The 19,514-nt window shown below is 44.0% G+C and overlaps 1 protein-coding gene across 1 annotated transcript in view; it reads left to right on the top strand.

Annotated features, from left to right (window-relative positions):
• Positions 1-18,815, top strand: part of LOC310860490 (low-density lipoprotein receptor-related protein 8-like) — a 56,784-nt gene extending 37,969 nt beyond the window's left edge. Inside the window, exons 7-15 of the mRNA XM_083767438.1 lie at positions 101-319; positions 5,651-5,769; positions 5,978-6,117; positions 8,801-8,942; positions 10,052-10,114; positions 13,188-13,268; positions 15,634-15,733; positions 15,770-15,830; positions 18,742-18,815. Of these exons, the coding sequence (XP_083623564.1) occupies positions 101-319; positions 5,651-5,769; positions 5,978-6,117; positions 8,801-8,942; positions 10,052-10,114; positions 13,188-13,268; positions 15,634-15,733; positions 15,770-15,830; positions 18,742-18,780 (964 nt within the window). The 3' untranslated portion in view covers positions 18,781-18,815. The remainder of the gene's footprint in view (positions 1-100; positions 320-5,650; positions 5,770-5,977; positions 6,118-8,800; positions 8,943-10,051; positions 10,115-13,187; positions 13,269-15,633; positions 15,734-15,769; positions 15,831-18,741) is intronic.
• Positions 18,816-19,514: the final 699 nt, after the last annotated feature.

Here is a 19,514-nt window from a genome sequence, read left to right as displayed (position 1 = left end):
GTGCGTATAGTGCGTTGTTCCTGCCGTGCGTATAGTGCGTTGTTCCTGCCGTGCGTATAGTGCGTTCCTAACTTGAAACTGTGCCATCTCTGCCTTCCAGAGTGTCCATGGACAGGAAGCCCGTGGTGCCGGTCCCGCTCCTGAAAAGTGCAGGTTCTGTGTCTGCTCTGGCCGTGGACTGGATCCACCAGCGGCTCTACTGGACCGACGGAGAGGCCGCTTCCGTTAACGTGGGCCACCTGGACGGAGAGGCGCAGCGGCTGCTCGTCGGAGGGCTGGGCGGCAGACCGACCGCCGTGGCTGTGGAGCCCCTGCTGGGGTAGGTAGGAAACCCCTCCTGGGGTAGGTAGGAAACCCCTCCTGGGGTAGGTAGGAAACCCCCCCCTGCTGGGGTAGGTAGGAAACCCCCCCCCCCCATCGGGGTTGTAGGAAGTGAATTCAGGTGTTCCATCTTCTCATCTTCTGGAGTGGTGGTGGTACTCAAACATTTTCACCCCCCCCCAAATCTGTATATACACATTTTGAGCCACAACCCCTCCCCCCCCCCACATTCTAAAAGATTGTGTGCCAACCAATTACCCCCCCCCCCCATAAGAGAAGATTTGTCAATTTGACAGATTTGTCAAAGCTTTTCAAAAAATAACCCCAAAATAAAATGGGCCCATTAAGACCTGAGGCCGATTCTACAAATGCCTTATGAATCAGTGCACAATCTTTTTTTTGTAATTCAAAATTATTCATTTTTTTTATTTTTTTTTTTATTTTATTTTCAAAAATAGCAGATGTACAAGCTCTCAGCACGGCACGAAGTGACACACTGTGAGCTTGTATATCTGCTATTTTTGAATAGCAAACGCTAAAATCTAAAATTAGCATGCTTCCCTAGTTTTAATGGGTAAAACTGTTCCTCCATTTTGCTGGGGACCCCCCCCATGGAAAACCCCTTCCCAGACCTTTGAGAGCTATAGTGTTCTAGGAGTCTGACAACAGGAAAGTTACTTAAAGTAACGTGATATGATGTGAGTTGTCCTGAGCCCTCAAGGCAGATCATGTCCGTCTAATTGCAGGACGTACAGTATCACTGTGACATGTTAGCTGTGTCCCAATTCAGCGTCCTCTGAAGGACACAGCCTACAGGACGTACAGTATCACTGTGACATGTTAGCTGTGTCCTCCTGAAGGACACAGCCTACAAAGACTGCATAGATGAAAACTGCTCGGTGTATCATAGGCCGGTGTTTTGGCTCAGGTCATCCACGGCACCTCTGATTCTGATCCTTTATTATTATATTATTTTCCCCTCAGTGATTCTGTTGAACTCTAAATCCATCCCTCCAACCCTAACTCCTCACTGTATATATAGTAAGTAGCCTTGCCGAGCCGTGAGGCCCATAGGGCAGGAGCCTATCTCCTGTTTCTGTAGCGTGAGGCAGCTTGATGTATAAGTACACCCCCTGGACATGACGCTAGTACAGTATGTTGCAGGGACTTACCCCCCAATCCAACCCTTGTCTTTGGTATGACCTGGCTGGGAATTGAACCCCGACCTCCCAATAATAGCACTTTTCAGTTATTGTCCGCAGGGCTGGAGGACATATTTCAACAGTGAAAGTTCTGTTACTTATAGGACCTAAACCATTCAAGTGTTGACCCAGTCACACCCACCCAATCTTCCAGACGATCAATTAAAATATTGTGGTCAATTGTGTTGAATGCAGTGGAAAGGTCAAATTGCAATTCACAAGCCGGCATCCAAATCCAATTATTGTTTTATTTATTTATTTATTTATAACTCTTAGAAGTGCTGTTTCTGTACTCTGGTGTGGATCAAGTCTAGGAACTCGGATGCCAATTTGTTATCCTGGACGTAATTATGAACATTTATATCACCGAACAATAAAATCGTATCAAAATTAGTGGTTATGATGGAAAGTAGATGACCAAATTCTGCCAAAACAAATCAGCTTTTGATGTAGGGGCGAAACAAATAACTGAATAACTTTCATTGCAGGTTAGATACTAAATGTCCTTAGCGAGACAAATACAATTAAAATGATCTGAAAACGTGTCTGTGAATATTTCACATCAAACTATTCATTTTGTGAAGGTTGTTACTTTTATTCGTGGTGAATAAATAATCACAATGAATTAATCACACAAACGAAACGCTCCCCGTGTATATAAGGAACCTATACAGCCTTGTTCTGTTTATCAGAGTCGGATTCTCCTTTTACATTATATTAATTATATAGTATATAGTAATTTATTTTCTGAAAATTGTTTATTAGATGTATTCGATTTAGAAGAATTGTTTTTGAATCTGGCTCAGGTCTTGGGTTAAGCAGTGTGAAGGCATGAGGAAATAAAATAAATACCCCCACACACACACACACACACACCTCTCTCTCTCTCTCTCTCTCTCTCTCTCTCTCTCTCTCTCTCACCCTCCATCCAATGAATATCTGGTGGTTTGGCAATACGATGTCATTAGCAAACGTTCAATGTAAACGTAAAGTAAAAAGCACGATCACAAACGTGTCCATAGATTAAGTTAGGTCGCAGAATACATTTTTCAGTCAGTCGGCAGGCAGGCAGGCAGGCAGGCAGGCAGGCAGGCAGGCTGCCAGCCAGCCAATCAAACCTGCATGAGGCTAAGCTTGTAGCGGGAACCTGCCTGGTGAATGTGTTGACATTAGTCGAGACACGCGTGTAGCAAGTTGCACGGCTGTAAGTTGCACAGCTATAGGCCAAACGAGGTATGAATTATTTCACCTACAAACTTCTCTCCATGAGGTATTTTAGATATTTGTGTATAGAACGTTTCTTACAGATTGATTTAGAAACTGTGTGTGTGTGTGTGTGTGTGTGTGTGTGTGTGTGTGTGTGGCTCTCAAATCTCAGACATGCTTTTATTTGTTATTGTCAGTAGTTGGTAGTAAGAGAAGTAGCCTGCAACACTGCCCTGGGTAAATACAGAATAGATATATTTAAAATAATCACTATAGGAGAGGTTGTTACACTATTCATTATACATGTATGTCTTAAATTTACTTTGAGCTTTTTTGTTAAATAAACATTTGACCTCATTTAAGTTATTTTATACCATTTTGGAACCGAAATAGGGAACCGTTAAGAACCAGAATCGATAAGCAGAAGCAGATTCGGTACCGGACTCACAAAAATCCTAACGATACCCATCCCTAACCCTGACCCTTGAAAAGATATGGCAGGGATTCTCATATTTTAATTTGAAGGATGCCCAGTTTGACATGCATAGGCTACTGACCCCCATTTAATGCCATTTATATGTGGGACTTCAATTTATTATAACTTCTATTTATAAAAATCAATGTCAACTTAACTCTGAGAGAGTACAAATGGAACCAAATGGACCTGTTATATGGTCCATTTGCGTATATCTGGGACCAACAAAAAAAAAAGTTTTATATATATTTTTATTTCGGGAAATTCTTCCAGGGGGGCGCTTCCGCTCCGCGGGCCGCCTATTGGAGAACCCCGCATTAGACGATCTACAAACTTGGAAACCAGCCCGTTGTGTTTGCTTGTAGATCAGACATTTTCGGCAGTACAGACAGTACAGCAGTACAGACAGTACAGCAGTACAGACAGTACAGCAGTACAGACAGTACAGCAGTACAGACAGTACAGCAGTACAGACTCCTGGGTGACCCCGCTCAACAAAGCATGTGCTTCAAGTGCTTAATCAGGGAGCATGATGTAAGAAACATGCTACGCAGGCAAAAAAAACGTAAGCCACGATCTGTTGTGCATATGAGCTTGCTCCTATGTTTACTGAGCTATTTCACTGGTCCCTTGTAGAGCAGAAGATCTCGCCATATTTTACTGTACGCCAGTTGGGATCGTGCCAGTGCCTCAGAATCCCAACCCAAGCTGTCTTGCGTGACTGCAGACCTGTTGACATTGACATCTGGTATCAGTACAAATGTTTGAATGCCTGTTCGAGTACGTAACATCTCCCCAGTGTTGTAGAGCTCGTTTACATAATAGCACAAACAGATCTATTGTGATGACAATGCAGTTTCAATCTTTTAACTTTGTCGCTGCTATCTACCTTAGACATAGACCACCAATTGTGTTGGTCTATGTCAGGGGTTTTCAACTGATCGTGAACCAGGGACCACCGCCTTGACTAAGAATCAACCTGGGGACCACTGTTGTGTTGTAATGGGATATGGGCTAAGATTAGTGCTTTCGTAACACTTGTTATGGAATGCATCCCATGTCTTATTCTGTTTCTCAAACGATGGTCCACGGACTTAACTGATGTACAGTACGGACACATGTGGCCCTATCTTGGGCGTCCCTAAACTTTTTTTTTCTCCATATTTTACTACAGTATCTAAAAATATATTTTAAAATAGTTCAACTAGCAGATCTACATCCATACATTATGGCTATCGGCTATTTGAACTATTTTAATAATAGTAATAATAGTAATAGTAATATATATATATATATAATATAATAGTAAAAATGGCAAATACGTGCAAGATATAGCACGTGATTATATGGGCACATTAACATTTCCTAATAATGACTCAATCAGGCAAGCTGGTACACTTCACCCTTCTTCAGATTCTAACTGCCTTTTCTGTGGAATTTCTTAACCTCAGACTTCCCAGTAATTCTGATAACATTGCCGCACTTCCATGGAACAGTGCACGGAACAGTGCACGGACGGATTAGTGCACTGTTCCGTGGAAGAAAATACAAAATCTTCACTTTGCTACATTGCTAAATGCATGGTCAGGGACCACATGCAATACCTCCACGGACCACCAGTGGTCCACAGACCACCTGTTGAAAACCCCTGGTCTATGTAATGACTGTGGTTTGCCAATGTGTCAGCTGAGAGGATAGGAGACAGCTGGACAGAGTGCTGTGTCCGTACTGCGTCATGCGGGTAGATTACAAAAGAACAAAGTTCTAAAGAGCCAGCCAAGCTAAAACAGGGTTTTAGTTTTTTATTGCCTTTTCCTTCTCAGAAAGACATTAACCCATTCTGACCGGGCACCCATTTTGGTGTCAGCATCATGTTATGCTTTAGCTATTTAAAAATAGCAGATCTACAAGCTCGTATCGCGCCACCGAGTGGCGCGATACGAGCTTGTAGGTCTGCTATTTTTGAAAAATCGAAGAGCGACTGACATTTTTAGAATCTGATCTCAGGTCAGAATGGGTTCATCAGACCAGTGTGTGTCCGGCGGAAACCTCGTATGAATCTGATCTCAGGTCAGAATAGTACATCCACGTTCCACTGCTGTCTCCCTCGTTGACTCTTCAAACATAACACTGCAAGCCACCTGACGGGTTGAATAATTGTTTATAGAATATTTAATTCCACCCGCTCCTTCCTTCTAGTCACATGTTTAACAATGTTATGTAAACTGGGTGTGACCTCTACTGTGTTGGTGAAGTGACAAGGATTGTACAATCATGGTTCTTCCAGGTGAGAAGCATTAATGTGGGTGGACTGACCATTGATTTTTTTTTTACCCACCGGGTAAACCCTCAAATCTATTCCACTTGTTATATTATTTGTAAAACGAAGATGGTTTCACGTTGAACGTTAATACACGTTTCTCAACACGTTCTTCTCCTACTGTAGGCTTCTCTTCTGGGCAGAGAGCGGCAGCTCTCCGAAGATTGAGAGAGCGAGCCTGGATGGTCAGGACAGGATGGCATTGGTCACGACCCTGATCCGCAACCCTGTCGCGCTCTCTCTTGGTAGGCTCTGTCAATTCTTCATTTCTACATATAAAACAAATAATAGCTTCCATAAAATGGCCCAAAACACTGCGTTATATGATGTGTGCCCACTGCCCACACAACACCTTTTACATTAATTTGTTTGACATATAAACCACATACGGGTAATTCCCAGGACGTCTGCTTACCGGCATGTCATTTCTGTTGTGTTTCATTTCCTTGTAAGATGTGCCTCGGCAGCTGTTGTACTGGGCCGACGCTGGGACACGGTCCATCTCCAGAGTCAACCTGACGGGCCGACACAGGAAGACCGTGGTGGAGTCCAACGGCTACCTGGACAGACCCTCTGGACTGGCTGTGTTTGAGGTACTGTATGAACCATTTCAATAGAACACAGCCTGGACAGACCCTCTGGACTGGCTGTGTTTGAGGTACTGTATGAACCATTTCAATAGAACACAGCCTGGACAGACTCTCTGGACTGGCTGTGTTTGAGGTACTGTATGAACCATTTCAATAGAACACAGCCTGGACAGACTCTCTGGACTGGCTGTGTTTGAGGTACTGTATGAACCATTTCAATAGAACACAGCCTGGACAGACTCTCTGGACTGGCTGTGTTTGAGGTACTGTATGAACCATTTCAATAGAACACAGCCTGGACAGACTCTCTGGACTGGCTGTGTTTGAGGTACTGTATGAACCATTTCAATAGAACACAGCCTGGACAGACTCTCTGGACTGGCTGTGTTTGAGGTACTGTATGAACCATTTCAATAGAACACAGCCTGGACAGACTCTCTGGACTGGCTGTGTTTGAGGTACTGTATGAACCATTTCAATAGAACACAGCCTGGACAGACTCTGGACTGGCTGTGTTTGAGGTACTGTATGAACCATTTCAATAGAACACAGCCTGGACAGACTCTCTGGACTGGCTGTGTTTGAGGTACTGTATGAACCATTTCAATAGAACACAGCCTGGACAGACTCTCTGGACTGGCTGTGTTTGAGGTACTGTATGAACCATTTCAATAGAACACAGCCTGGACAGACTCTCTGGACTGGCTGTGTTTGAGGTACAGTAGAGTCAGTAGACTCTACTTATAGGCTGTGTTCGAGGTATACTGTATGAACCATTTCAATAGAACTCAGTAGAACTGTGTCATTGAAGCCTAGCGTCCCCATTCTGGGACGAACGCTCAGGGCAAAATAGCTGATCTACAAGCTCACGCGTTGCGAGCTTGTACAGTAGGTCGGCTTGTTTTGGCAAAATTATTTGGTGTAGAAGATTAGAAGTGAAGGGCGCGCTTAGTTCTCATCATACATCACCTCGTTCTGGCCAAACACAATTTTCGTCCTCACTTTTGTCTTCAGTGTTGATGTTTACACACTTTTGTCTTCAATGTTTGCGTTTACACAAACCCTCAAAGATGGACTTAGGAGTGTCTATAGATGTCTGTAGTCAAAACGTGGTAAAATGATAGTAATTGTACATGGAAGGGTGTTCTGTGAGTTCTGAGTCTGCTCATTGGGAATGTGCTTCCATGTTCAATTATGGATGGCTATGGTATGGAGTCCTGGGGCTACAGCGACAGAGGAGATCACGGGGTTTGTCTTCTGTACTAACTGCTTCAAAAGAGTAACACTTGAAATGTGGAATGCCCAAAACCAACAGCCATCAAAAGGTGTGACTCCCTGAGTCCCTGCCCTTTTTCAAAACCAAAACCACCAGAGCACCCGTCTGCAATTCACCCTTTGTCAAGTCCCGTCCGTGGTCCCGCCCCTCTTCGTACCCATTGGTTGCCGTTTCGGGTTGGACAAAAGTCCCCTCTCTCCATCCACTACCATTGAAATAACATGTTTTTCAGTTGCTTCATATTGATATTCTGTGCACTCAATTGTTATTTTAAACTTGGTGTCAGTAAAAAGGAACATCACAGGTGCAACACAGTGACTCGGCATAATCATGTTTGTTTTTTTATTTTTTTCCAAAAAAAGATGTTTAAGCAAATTCAACATAAACAAGGCGGAACCAGGCAGAAAGAGCCTGCTGGTTAGTCAGTCATGGACCAATCCGAATTGGACGATGTAGACCAGTCTTATTACTTGCCAAAATAAATGACTCCCCACTACAATTTACAATTTACAATTTAGGCATTTAGCAGACGCTCTTAATCCAGAGCGACTTACATTTAAGCAAGAACAAAAGCATGGGAATACATCACATAAAAGCATTTATCATGAAACATGCGTAAGCTAAGAAGGTAACAGTGGAATATCTATATGATGAAACTATACATACACTATACATAATAAACTATACATATTCACTACTATGCTATACATATGTACTATGGCGTGCTATGACTATATACAATACAATTATAGTGCTGTCTACATAACATGCTATAAGTCTGTGTCAAATGCTATCTAAGCCAACAGAAATGCTATCTAAGGGGGTAGGGTAAGTGCTATGGGCCATGATGGAGTCTGAAAAGGTGGGTTTTCAGGCTACGGCGGAAGATTGGGAGTGATGCTGCAGTTCTGACTGCAATGGGAAGTGCATTCCACAGTTTTGGAGCCAGAAGGGAGAAGAGTTTGGGACGTGTGGAGCGTTGTCCCGGCGTTTTTAGTGAGGGTACTTCCAGTTTCCCTGCGTTGGCTGATCTGAGTGCGCGGGAGGGTTTGTAGGGTTCAATCATACTTGTAAGATATGGGGGAGCCATACCTTTGGTTGCTTTGAATGCCAGCATCAGAGTTTTGTATTCTGTGCGGGCAGCGACCGGGAGCCAGTGGAGGGAGCGGAGCAGGGGGGAGACATGTGAGAACTGTTATTTCTGTAATTATACTTGTATTGCTGCTACTAATATTGATGATTTAAATTAATTGAATACATGGGACCACAATGGGGAAAAAAGCCCTCAGGGCTTTTTGTGAAAGTCCTTTAGCATTGTTTGCATAAAATGTAGCTCTGCATTTAGTGCAAACTGTTAATAAAGTAATCAATCAATCAATCAATCGATCAAACGCTTCCTTCCTGTCGCAGGGCTCTGTGTTCTGGAGCGACGAGGCCACTGACTCCATCTGCAGCGCTGACAAACACAACGGCCGCCATCTTCGAGTCCTCTGGCCCCACGCCGCCTCCGCAGGGGGTCTGGTGCTCCTGCACCCTGCGCTGCAGCCAAACGGTACCGCTCGGCGCTGTCGGAGGGTTTCCTTTAGACCCGAGGCCCGTTGTACAAAAGGCCTTCTAAATCAGTAGTTCTAAAACAAGGACCTCCACGGCGGCGGCGGTGGCTCAGGGGTAGAGTGCCTGGATGGTAACCGTAAGGTTGCCAGTTCGAACCCGGGCTCCCCCAGAGTTACTGTCGAAGTGTCCTTGAGCAAGACACTGAACCCCTAATTGCTCCCGATGTGCTAGTTGGTGCCTTGCATGGTTTCCGCTGCCATCGGTGTATGAATGTGTGTGTGTGAATGGGTGAATGTAATGCACAATCTCTGTAAAGCGCCTTGGATAAAGGCGCTAAATAAATGCACCATATACCATTTACCACAATGATATAGATTTGGCTGCGTACCCCCCATCTGAAAATGTTTTGTGCCAGGGACCCACAGAAGAGAAGATTTGTGTTTAACCCATTTAGACCCGAGTTAAAAACATTCACTCTGAAAGAATATATATTCAAAGATTTGTGTTTAACCCATTTAGACCCGAGTTAAAAACATTCACTCTGAAAGAATATATATTCAAAGATTTGTGTTTAACCCATTTAGACCCGAGTTAAAAACATTCACTCTGAAAGAATATATATTCAAAGATTTGCGCCACATTTTTACGATTTTTCAAAAATAGCAGACCTACAAGCTCATAGCGGTGCGCTATGAGCTTGTAGATCTGCTATTTTTCAATAGCTAAATTATAACATTGTTTAAAACACCAAAAGAAAATCTAAATTATTTAAACACTTTCAAGATGTTTCAAAAATAGCAGATGTACAGGCTCGCAGGCTGTGAGCTTGTATATGTATGTGCTATTTTTGAATAATGCCAACACTAAAATCTAAAATTTCTCAGTTTTAATGGGTTAAAAAATAAATAAAAGCTGTCCCAGATTGGAAGTATATTGTTTTATTATCAAGTCTGACGTCTTGATTAAAAATAAGTTAAGAATTCAATTAATGTAACCTGTAATATGAAAAATGCAGCCTTCATTTTTTTGTGTTGTCTTTTTTAAAGTAAAAAAAAAAACTAAAATTATATGGAAACTATTTTCTTTTTGTTGTTTTGTTTTTTTCAGTCCCTGGAAGTCCGCGCGTCACGCTCGATGTCCCATCAAAGAGCACACCGAATGCACACGATGGTGAGTTGTCAAGCTGAAATGTTCGCACGGCTATGGCCTGACAAGGTGCCAGGTAAGCATTTTTTTCTCAAGGTTAGATTTCCAAACCTGAAAAACAACCTGCAGACAGTGGCTGCTGAGTGCTGACAGGGTAACCACAATGAGCTCTGTTTGTTGTACAAACTGGCAATGACAGGTGTGTCCTGAAGGATTCAGTATTTCTAGGATGGGAGACAGTCCCATCTCTGGCGCCAACTATTGTTTGTTTGGCAGTCTACTCTTAAGCCCAAACCACACCAAAGGGTTGAGACGACGGGACAAGATGGTTTTAGCGTTCGCCCCAGCGGTGTGATACGTCCTGGCGCACGTCGAACCACGTCAACCCAACAGTCCATTCGACTGGTTCAATTCAATGGCCCAAACCACACCAATGGGTCGCCGTACAACTACATACAACCGTTTGGTTGCAACTAAGGCGACCCATTGGTGTGTTTTGGTCTTAACAGTATGTCTATGTTGGCCATTTACTCCCAAAATGGGTTAACCCATTCTGACCTGAGATCAGATTCTATAAACGTCTTCTACATCCTGACAGTTTTCTGATAAAGCTATGTTTCTATGTCACTCGTTCTTCGATTTTTCAAAAATAGCAGACCTACAAGCTCGTATCGCGCCACTCGGTGGCGCGATATGAGCTTGTAGATCTGCTATTTTTCAATAGCTAAAGCATAACATGATGCCGACACCAAAATCGGTGCCCGTTCAGAATGGGTTAATAGCTTGTTTACCTGTTGAACCCTAATCAGTTGTCTGTATCCGTTTTCATGACGATTCTGGATTGTCACTATTTGTGTAAGAAATGCACAGCAGAAAAGAAAAACAGGAACAGTATCATACTGCTCCTTTTTGTTTCTCTTCCTGTTTCTGCTCTGTTTTTCTTACTGCGTGACTGCAGTCATTTCCCCCGTGGGATCAAGAAAGTATCTGTCTTATAAAATGTATCATATTTACGATCTGTGAATCTGTACAGATGGATTTCATAGCAGCTTCGGGTGTTTTCACGTGATTTAATCTCCGTCATCAGCCCTTCTCATCAACGGCATGCAATGTCTGCATCGGTATGTGGAAATTCCACATACTGACGTTATTGGTTATTATTGTCCTGCGTGGCATTTGTCACGACGATTTACTAACCGCAACCCTAACTCTAACCCTTAACCAGCCATGTAAGGCAGTTTACTAACCCTAACTCTAACCCTTAACCAGCCATGTAAGGCAGTTTACTAACCCTAACTCTAACCCTTAACCAGCCATGTAATGTAAGGAAGTTTCACAATGTTTTCGATTCGGTGGCGGTAATTTCACTTCTGCATTTCCTAGTCACTTCTCGACTAGGAAGGCAGTATGTGGAAATGTTCATATATTGCCTGCATTTACGTCTCAATTTTCCTTTGGGGATTAATAAAGTATATCTCATCTCATCTCGATAGCATTCGAAGCGGGTGGATTTCAGGCTGTGAACACCCGGAGCATTTAACCTCTCTTGTTTGTAACCGTGAACAGCTGTGGTTTATCACTAGGGGTGCAACAGTTAATCAGACTAATTAATTAAAAATAAATAAATATTCTATTTCATTGAATTAATCTACAGTATTTCCAAAAATAGGGGCAAAAAAAGCTGATCTACAAGCCCACAACGCATTGTGAGTCCGTTGTCAACTTGCACTGTACATTGGATATTTTTGGTGACACTGTTTAATTAATTAAAAATAAATAGATTCCGTGTTGATTTGTTTAACCCATTCTGACCGGGCACCCATTTTGGTGTTGGCATCATGTCGTGCTTTAGCTATTGAAAAATAGCAGATCTACAAGCTCATATCGCGCCACCGAGTGGCGCGATACGAGCTTGTAGGTCTGCTATTTTTTGAAAAATCGAAGAACGACTGACATTTTTAGAATCTGATCTCAGGTCAGAATGGGTTCATCAGATCAGTGTGTGTGTGTGACAAAACCTCGTATGAATCTGATCTCAGGTCAGAATGGGTTAATGCATATAAAAATAAAAATAATGAACACATTTTCACAATTTTCATCTCACAGAAAGGTTGTATAAAGGTTGTGGATCATCACCCGTTAATTTCTCTAAATCCGGACAGGCTTAGAGGTGCTTGCTTTAATTTCATTACTTCAAAGTGCTGTTTTGCGGGGAAAGACCAGGTGGGGAGAATGCATCTTTGTCACTGGGCTTTCTCCATCCCCTTGATGAAGGAGGGGGCAAAGGAATCTCTCCTTGACATTCAGTGAATAATCTAGTCTCCTTGGGTGGAACGTCCTGGCCAGATAACAAAATGCCGCGCATATCAAATTGGTGGCCGACCAGCAGAGCACAACATCAGCAGCAAACTCAACACCGCTACAGGATTTTATCAGCGTTCTCATCAAGGATGCCTTACTACTCAGCCCGATGGCCGTGCGTGCAGTCGTGCACGTGTCTGCACTTTCCCTGGCTCTCCGAAAGCCTTCCTAGATGGGGGGGGGGGGGAAAGACAGCAACGGGGAACAAGCCATTGTGTGTTTCCAATGCGATTAATTTGAGTGAGCCAGTCTGCAAGCAGTGCATTGCATTGGATAATGTTTACACCACACCAATACACCTGGCGTGAGGATAGGCTTCATATGACAAGCTACAGTTTTTGTTTATATACAGTATATTCAGCGTCAGCGTTTTTTGAACAAGAAACATGGTCTCTTCTCAAGCCCTACTTTTCGCATGTCTCCTAGCAATGTGGTGTGGGGATGAAGAACCCCTTTTGGTGTTAGCATTATGTTATGCTTTAGCTATTGAAAAATAGCAGATCTACAAGCTCATAGCGCGCCACTCGGAGCTTGTAGGTCTGCTATTTTTGAAAAATCGAAGAACGACTGACATAGAAACATAGCTTTTTCAGAAAACTGTCAGGATGTAGAAGACATTTGTAGAATCTGATCTCAGGTCAGAATGGAAAACTGTCAGGATGTAGAAGACATTTTTAGAATCTGATCTCAGGTCAGAATGGGTTAACTACATGGACTCATTGTACTTGTGTTCTAGGTTCTGGTGCCGTCGTCTCCCACGCCGTACCTGCCTCATCGTTCTCTGATCCAGCGTTTGCTGGAGTCTTCTCTCTTGTCGGTGCGTTTTGACGGCTTTAACGTTAATAATAATCTGTGTCATTGACCCAAAACCCATTTAGTCCTGTAACACGTCACCTATACTCCATTTACAATTTAGGCATTTAGAAGACGCTCTTAATCCAGAGTGACTTACATTAAGCAAGAACAAAAAAGCATGGGAATACATCACATAAAAGCATTTATCATGAAACATGTGTAAACTAAGAACGTAACAGTGGAATATCTATATAATGAAACTATACATATAAACTATACATATATGCTATACTATACATATGTACAGTGGCGGTTCTAGGTGATGTTGGTTGGAGGGGCTGCCTAAGAAATCTTATGCTACGGGCCAATATACGATAGTCTATGCTGATTGATTTATTAACAGTTTGCAGAATTACAGTACATTTCAAGTACAACTCAATACAAAAACATGCTATCCATTGTTCACCCTATACTACAGCATGTTCACAGAATACTGGTCTACAGCAACAACAGCATCAACATCACATTCCACAACAACCCAGCCAGTACCCATGCAGTGCTACTCAGAAAATCTATTACACTATGCTACCCAACTAGTTCAACCTGCAGCAATAGCATCATATTCCAGATATCAAAGTACAGCAATGACACTACACTATACAGGCCTATACTTTGTTACAGCAAATGCTCCACAACAACAGAAGTGCATGCCCACAACAAACACTCCACTGAACATTGTTTGTATTTGTATGTACAGATAGCTGCTCTTATACTGTCATTAATAATAACAGTACGCATGCACGCACGCATGCACGCACACACACGCGCGCGCGCGCGCGCGCGCGCAACTGGCGCAAACGGGCCGTTTGCGCCAGTTGCGTTGCGCGCGCGCGTCGGTGCCGTTTCGAAACAAGCAACTTGCAAGGCACACACACATGCACGCACGTGCGCACGCACACGGCACCGAAACAACACTAACACACGCACACAAACACAGCCTCTCTCTCTCTCTCTTCCCAACTCAATGAAAGCTCGAGCCACTTTCAATGTGATTAAACCAGCGATTATGTTTCTTAACTTTGTGAGATGAATGAAGCAGACCACTCTACCTTTCTGTGGGTCTGGTGTGCGGTCAGCTCACTCAGCTGTCTGCCCCAAGCAAGAATTTCAAACTCACAAAACGTATTTTGTCTCCTTTCCTTTTGTTATATCCAAAATGGACGATATGCTCCCAGTCTCTTAACTTCATTTTCCCCTCCACGGACACAGGACAAAACGGATTATAAAGTAAATAATAAACTTATTTCATTTAAAATAGGCTACTTCTTTCACATCATAAACAACCACACACGAGCAGGTGGCCAGGTGCTGTGATTGGTCAATAGCCAATGACCTCACGGTCTGAGGCGGGCATTAGGGCTGAGCACAGCCCTCTATTGGCTGAGAGATTTTAGCCCCAATGGCAAGTAAACCAACAAAGGCGGGTCTTGGCAGCCGCCGTAGCCTGAAAACCCACCTTTTCAGACTCCATCATGGCCCATAGCACTTACCCTAACCCCTTAGATAGCATTTCTGTTGGCTTAGATAGCATTTGACATAGACTTATAGCATGTTATGTAGACAGCACTATAATTGTATTGTATATAGTCATAGCACGCCATAGTACATATGTATAGCATAGTAGTGAATATGTATAGTTTATTATGTATAGTGTATGTATAGTTTCATCATATAGATATTCCACTGTTACCTTCTTAGCTTACGCATGTTTCATGATAAATGCTTTTATGTGATGTATTCCCATGCTTTTGTTCTTGCTTAAATGTAAGTCGCTCTGGATTAAGAGCGTCTGCTAAATGCCTAAATTGTAAATTGTAAATTGTCAATGATTCAATGCAATGAAAGCCAATGGAATCATTTTGGGCTGTAAAAAATCAGCCCATTTTGACCTATTTTGTGTTTTTCTTGTAACAATTTGATGCTGTTGCTGCTTTATATTATACCAGAATATAAAAGTATCTATTCTAAAACATTTTAATAATAATTTATCATCTTTCTCATAAGATAGGGGGGGCTCAGCCCCCCTTGCCCATAGATACGAGCCATTTAAAGTTTGTTAACCCATTCTGACCGGGCACCCATTTTGGTGTCGGCATCATGTTATGCTTTAGCTATTTAAAAATAGCAGATCTACAAGCTCGTATCGCGCCACCGAGTGGCGCGATACGAGCTTGTAGGTCTGCTATTTTTGAAAAATCGAAGACACTTTTAGAATCTGATCTCAGGTCAGAATGGGTTAATAATGAAACTGTCAGGATGTAATAGACATTTTTAGAATCTGATCTCAGGTCAGAATGAGTAAATTCAAATGCTAAATTCAAATGTAGTGCTCCTGAGCGGGACGCTGCTGGGGATGGTCCTGTGGAGATGGAGAGACGAACACACGGCCTCCAGGAGCCTCACCCTGCAGAGCTTCTACCTCCAGGAGTCCCGGGACCCCCTCCTCATGCAGGGCCCCGTCAGGGGCCTGGACCCCCTCCTCATGCAGGGCCCCGTCAGGGGCCTGGACACGTGCCCTGTCAAGGTACACACACGTGCACACACACACACACACACACACACCACACTCGTTTACATATATCCATCCGTACATTAACAATGCAAATGTCAATGATTTGTTTTTCTCATTTCGTTTAAAGGTATATTCAGTGATTTCACTTAATTCAAATATCACTTATTTTTTTGTTTTGTTGTGATAATCCTCCCTACTATAGAGTGTGCTGGCCATATAAGGAGTTCCTCCCTGTCCTCCAGTTAACCCCTGGGGGTAAAAAAAACCTTAGGTTTCGTTTTTGACGAAAGGCTGGGTCCCACAGCCAAAAACGAAACCTAAGGTTTTTTGAGTGAAATCACTGAATATACCTTTAAATGTTGAAGAATCCACTCGATACATTGTTACGATTTGTTCTTAAACTCGTAACTGCTGCGTCATTAATTTCAACATCATTCAAATAAGTTTGTACAGCCTGTCTCTCTCTTCACCAACACACCTTAGCCTGCTGATCTGTGAGACACCGCAGCGTGCATGCCTACGTGTCTGTGTGTGTGTGTCTGTGTGTGTGTGTGTGTGTGTGTGTGTGTGTGTGTGTGTGTGTACGTGCGTGTGTAAAGGAGGGGTGAGGCAGACTGGCTACTTTGTCACTGATGATGCAATACTGTCAATGGCTTTTGTACTCTCAATCGTTTGGTGAGGTTGTGATTGTAACCTCTGTTCTCTGAGTGAAGAGACTATCTCTCCACCCAACATATTTCATTTGTATGGGGGAATGTCCCCACCTCACTTGTGACATGAATATATATTTAACCCATTCTGACCGGGCACCCATTTTGGTGTCGGCATCATGTTATGCTTTAGCTATTGAAAAATAGCAGATCTACAAGCTCATATCGCGCCACCGAGTGGCGCGATACGAGCTTGTAGGTCTGCTATTTTTGAAAAATCGAAGAGCGACTGACATTTCTAGAATCTGATCTCAGGTCAGAATGGGTTAAGACACACCAGTTGTACTGGCACGCACGCGTATATAAGGCCCAGGTGTACGGCGTGATTACACTGCTTTACTTGATCGACACCGCTTCTGAGCGACATCGAGCTGGAGAGATAATTTCTTCACTCAGAGAACAAAGGCTACAACGTAACCAAACGTTCTCTATCGTATCAGAGACTATCTGTTGTGGCTGATAATAATGACCAATAAATTACTCATGCCGGCAGGCTAAACCTGGGAGATAAAACAAGCTGTAATGACGCGCAATAAAACAATGATAAAATGATTCATATCCAAACAAGCTCAAAGTTTAAAATGTTTATATAGCTCAGTGCACCAAATATTACAATACAATAAATATATATATATGCAATAAATATGTGCAAAGAATCCAATAAATAACAATCAAACCAGACGCCACCTGCCGCTACCCAGAGCCCGGCACCGCAAGACACTAAGGCCAGAGACCACAGGGGTGAAGGGCTGCCCAAGCCAGCCCACCAGACGCAAGGCTGGCTTGACTGGTGAAGGTGACAATGACACCCACCACTGAGTAGCATGCGACCCTGACTCCCCAAAGGGAGCGACCCTGACTCCCCAAAGGGAGCGGATGACTCCCCAAAGGGACTCCCCAAAGGGAGCGGATGACTCCCCAAAGGGACTCCCCAAAGGGAGCGGATGCCACATGTTCAGTCGGTAGGACACTGACTCCCCAAAGGGAGCGACCCTGACTCCCCAAAGGGACTCCCCAAAGGGAGCGGATGACTCCCCAAAGGGACTCCCCAAAGGGAGCGGATGACTCCCCAAAGGGACTCCCCAAAGGGAGCGGATGCCTCCCCAAAGGGAGCGGATGACTCCCCAAAGGGACTCCCCAAAGGGACTCCCCAAAAGGACTCCCCAAAGGGAGCGGATGCCTCCCCAAAGGGACTCCCCAAAGGGAGCGGATGCCTCCCCAAAGGGACTCCCCAAAGGGACTCCCCAAAGGGACTCCCCAAAGGGAGCGGATGACTCCCCAAAGGGACTCCCCAAAGGGACTCCCCAAAGGGAGCGGATGCCTCCCCAAAGGGAGCGGATGACTCCCCAAAGGGACTCCCCAAAGGGACTCCCCAAAGGGAGCGGATGACTCCCCAAAGGGACTCCCCAAAGGGACTCCCCAAAGGGAGCGGATGACTCCCCAAAGGGACTCCCCAAAGGGACTCCCCAAAGGGAGCGGATGACTCCCCAAAGGGACTCCCCAAAGGGACTCCCCAAAGGGACTCCCCAAAGGGAGCGGATGACTCCCCAAAGGGACTCCCCAAAGGGACTCCCCAAAGGGAGCGGATGACTCCCCAAAGGGACTCCCCAAAGGGACTCCCCAAAGGGAGCGGATGACTCCCCAAAGGGACTCCCCAAAGGGACTCCCCAAAGGGACTCCCCAAAGGGAGCGGATGCCACATGTTCAGTCGGTAGGACCGGGTGAACGTAGACGGAGTTCACTATGTCGCTGTTGTGCAGATCTCTGTCAGAGATATCAAATCAAATCAAACTTTATTTGTATAGCATATTTACAACAGCCGAAGCTGAACAAAGTGCTGAACAGAGTAAAAACAAGACCGTAGAGGATAGCAATATAAAACATTGAAAATAGACAATAAAATATAAAACGGAGCATACAATAATAGCCCCGAGCAGGAAATCAATATACAGGTAAATCAGGTGCAGTTAAAGGCGAGGGAGAACAGATGAGTTTTGAGGAGGGATTTAAAAGCCCCGATTGACTCTGCAGATCTAACAAAACATATGAAATATGTTGGGTGGAGAGATAGTCTCGAAGCGATAGAGAACATATTTATTTTTAGCTAGATGTGGCATTAAGGCTGATTTTGATAACACCAATAATATACCAATAATACAGTGCAACGCTAGTTTAAGTGTTTGAGCTTGAATTGCACCGTGTCCTCCCTCCAGGAAACTCTGCTCAAGCTGGACTTGGAGCGTCGTTCCTGAACCTGTGTGTGTGTGTGTGTGTATTCTATAGCTGTGTCAGCGTCCAGAGGCAGCCTGGCACCGTGACAGGAACACCACATTACCGTCCTGCTCATTTCAGAAATAGTGAAAATGGGAGATCTACAAGCTCACACTGCATCACAATGTGAGCTTGTATAGCTTTAATATGCATAACATAACTTAAATGTGAACGCTGGGGGGTTGCACTTGCCATCTCCTGGGACCACACATGAAGCCTTCTCATTTTTCCTTCAGCTTGTTACCATCCCTATGCTGGGCATGGTTAAACCACAGGAACCCTACGGATGGAACCCTACCATGGGGAGGAACCCTACCATCCCCATGCTGGGCATGGCAAACGGATTCCGTCGTGTAACTCGTGTTATTAGCTTGTTGTAGAATATGATAGAGATTTGGTATAGAGGGGGGGGGGGGGGGGGGTTAGCGGTTAATGGTAGAGCAAGGTTTAGGGGGAAGGGGTTTAGGATTTGGTATAGAGGGGGGGGGGGGGGGGGGGTTTAGGGGGAAGAGTTGTGCTGTAACTCTTGAGTGTCCTGGTTCTTTGGGAACAAGTGCTTTTTGTGTTAATTAATTTATGAGTCTGTTTTCTACTAATGACTAAATAATAATCAGATAATAATTGATCCAAAACATTTGTGTTCTTGTTTTCAGGTCAGTACGGCACTGTTACAGGCAGCAGTGTTTTAGTTTGGGGGGAGTGCTGCCTGCTGCGG

The sequence above is a fragment of the Protomyctophum parallelum genome, assembly GCF_964188405.1.
Source record: "Protomyctophum parallelum genome assembly, chromosome: 6".
NCBI classification, from domain to species: Eukaryota; Metazoa; Chordata; class Actinopteri; order Myctophiformes; family Myctophidae; genus Protomyctophum; species Protomyctophum parallelum.
This window is presented reverse-complemented; position numbering and strand designations above follow the sequence as displayed.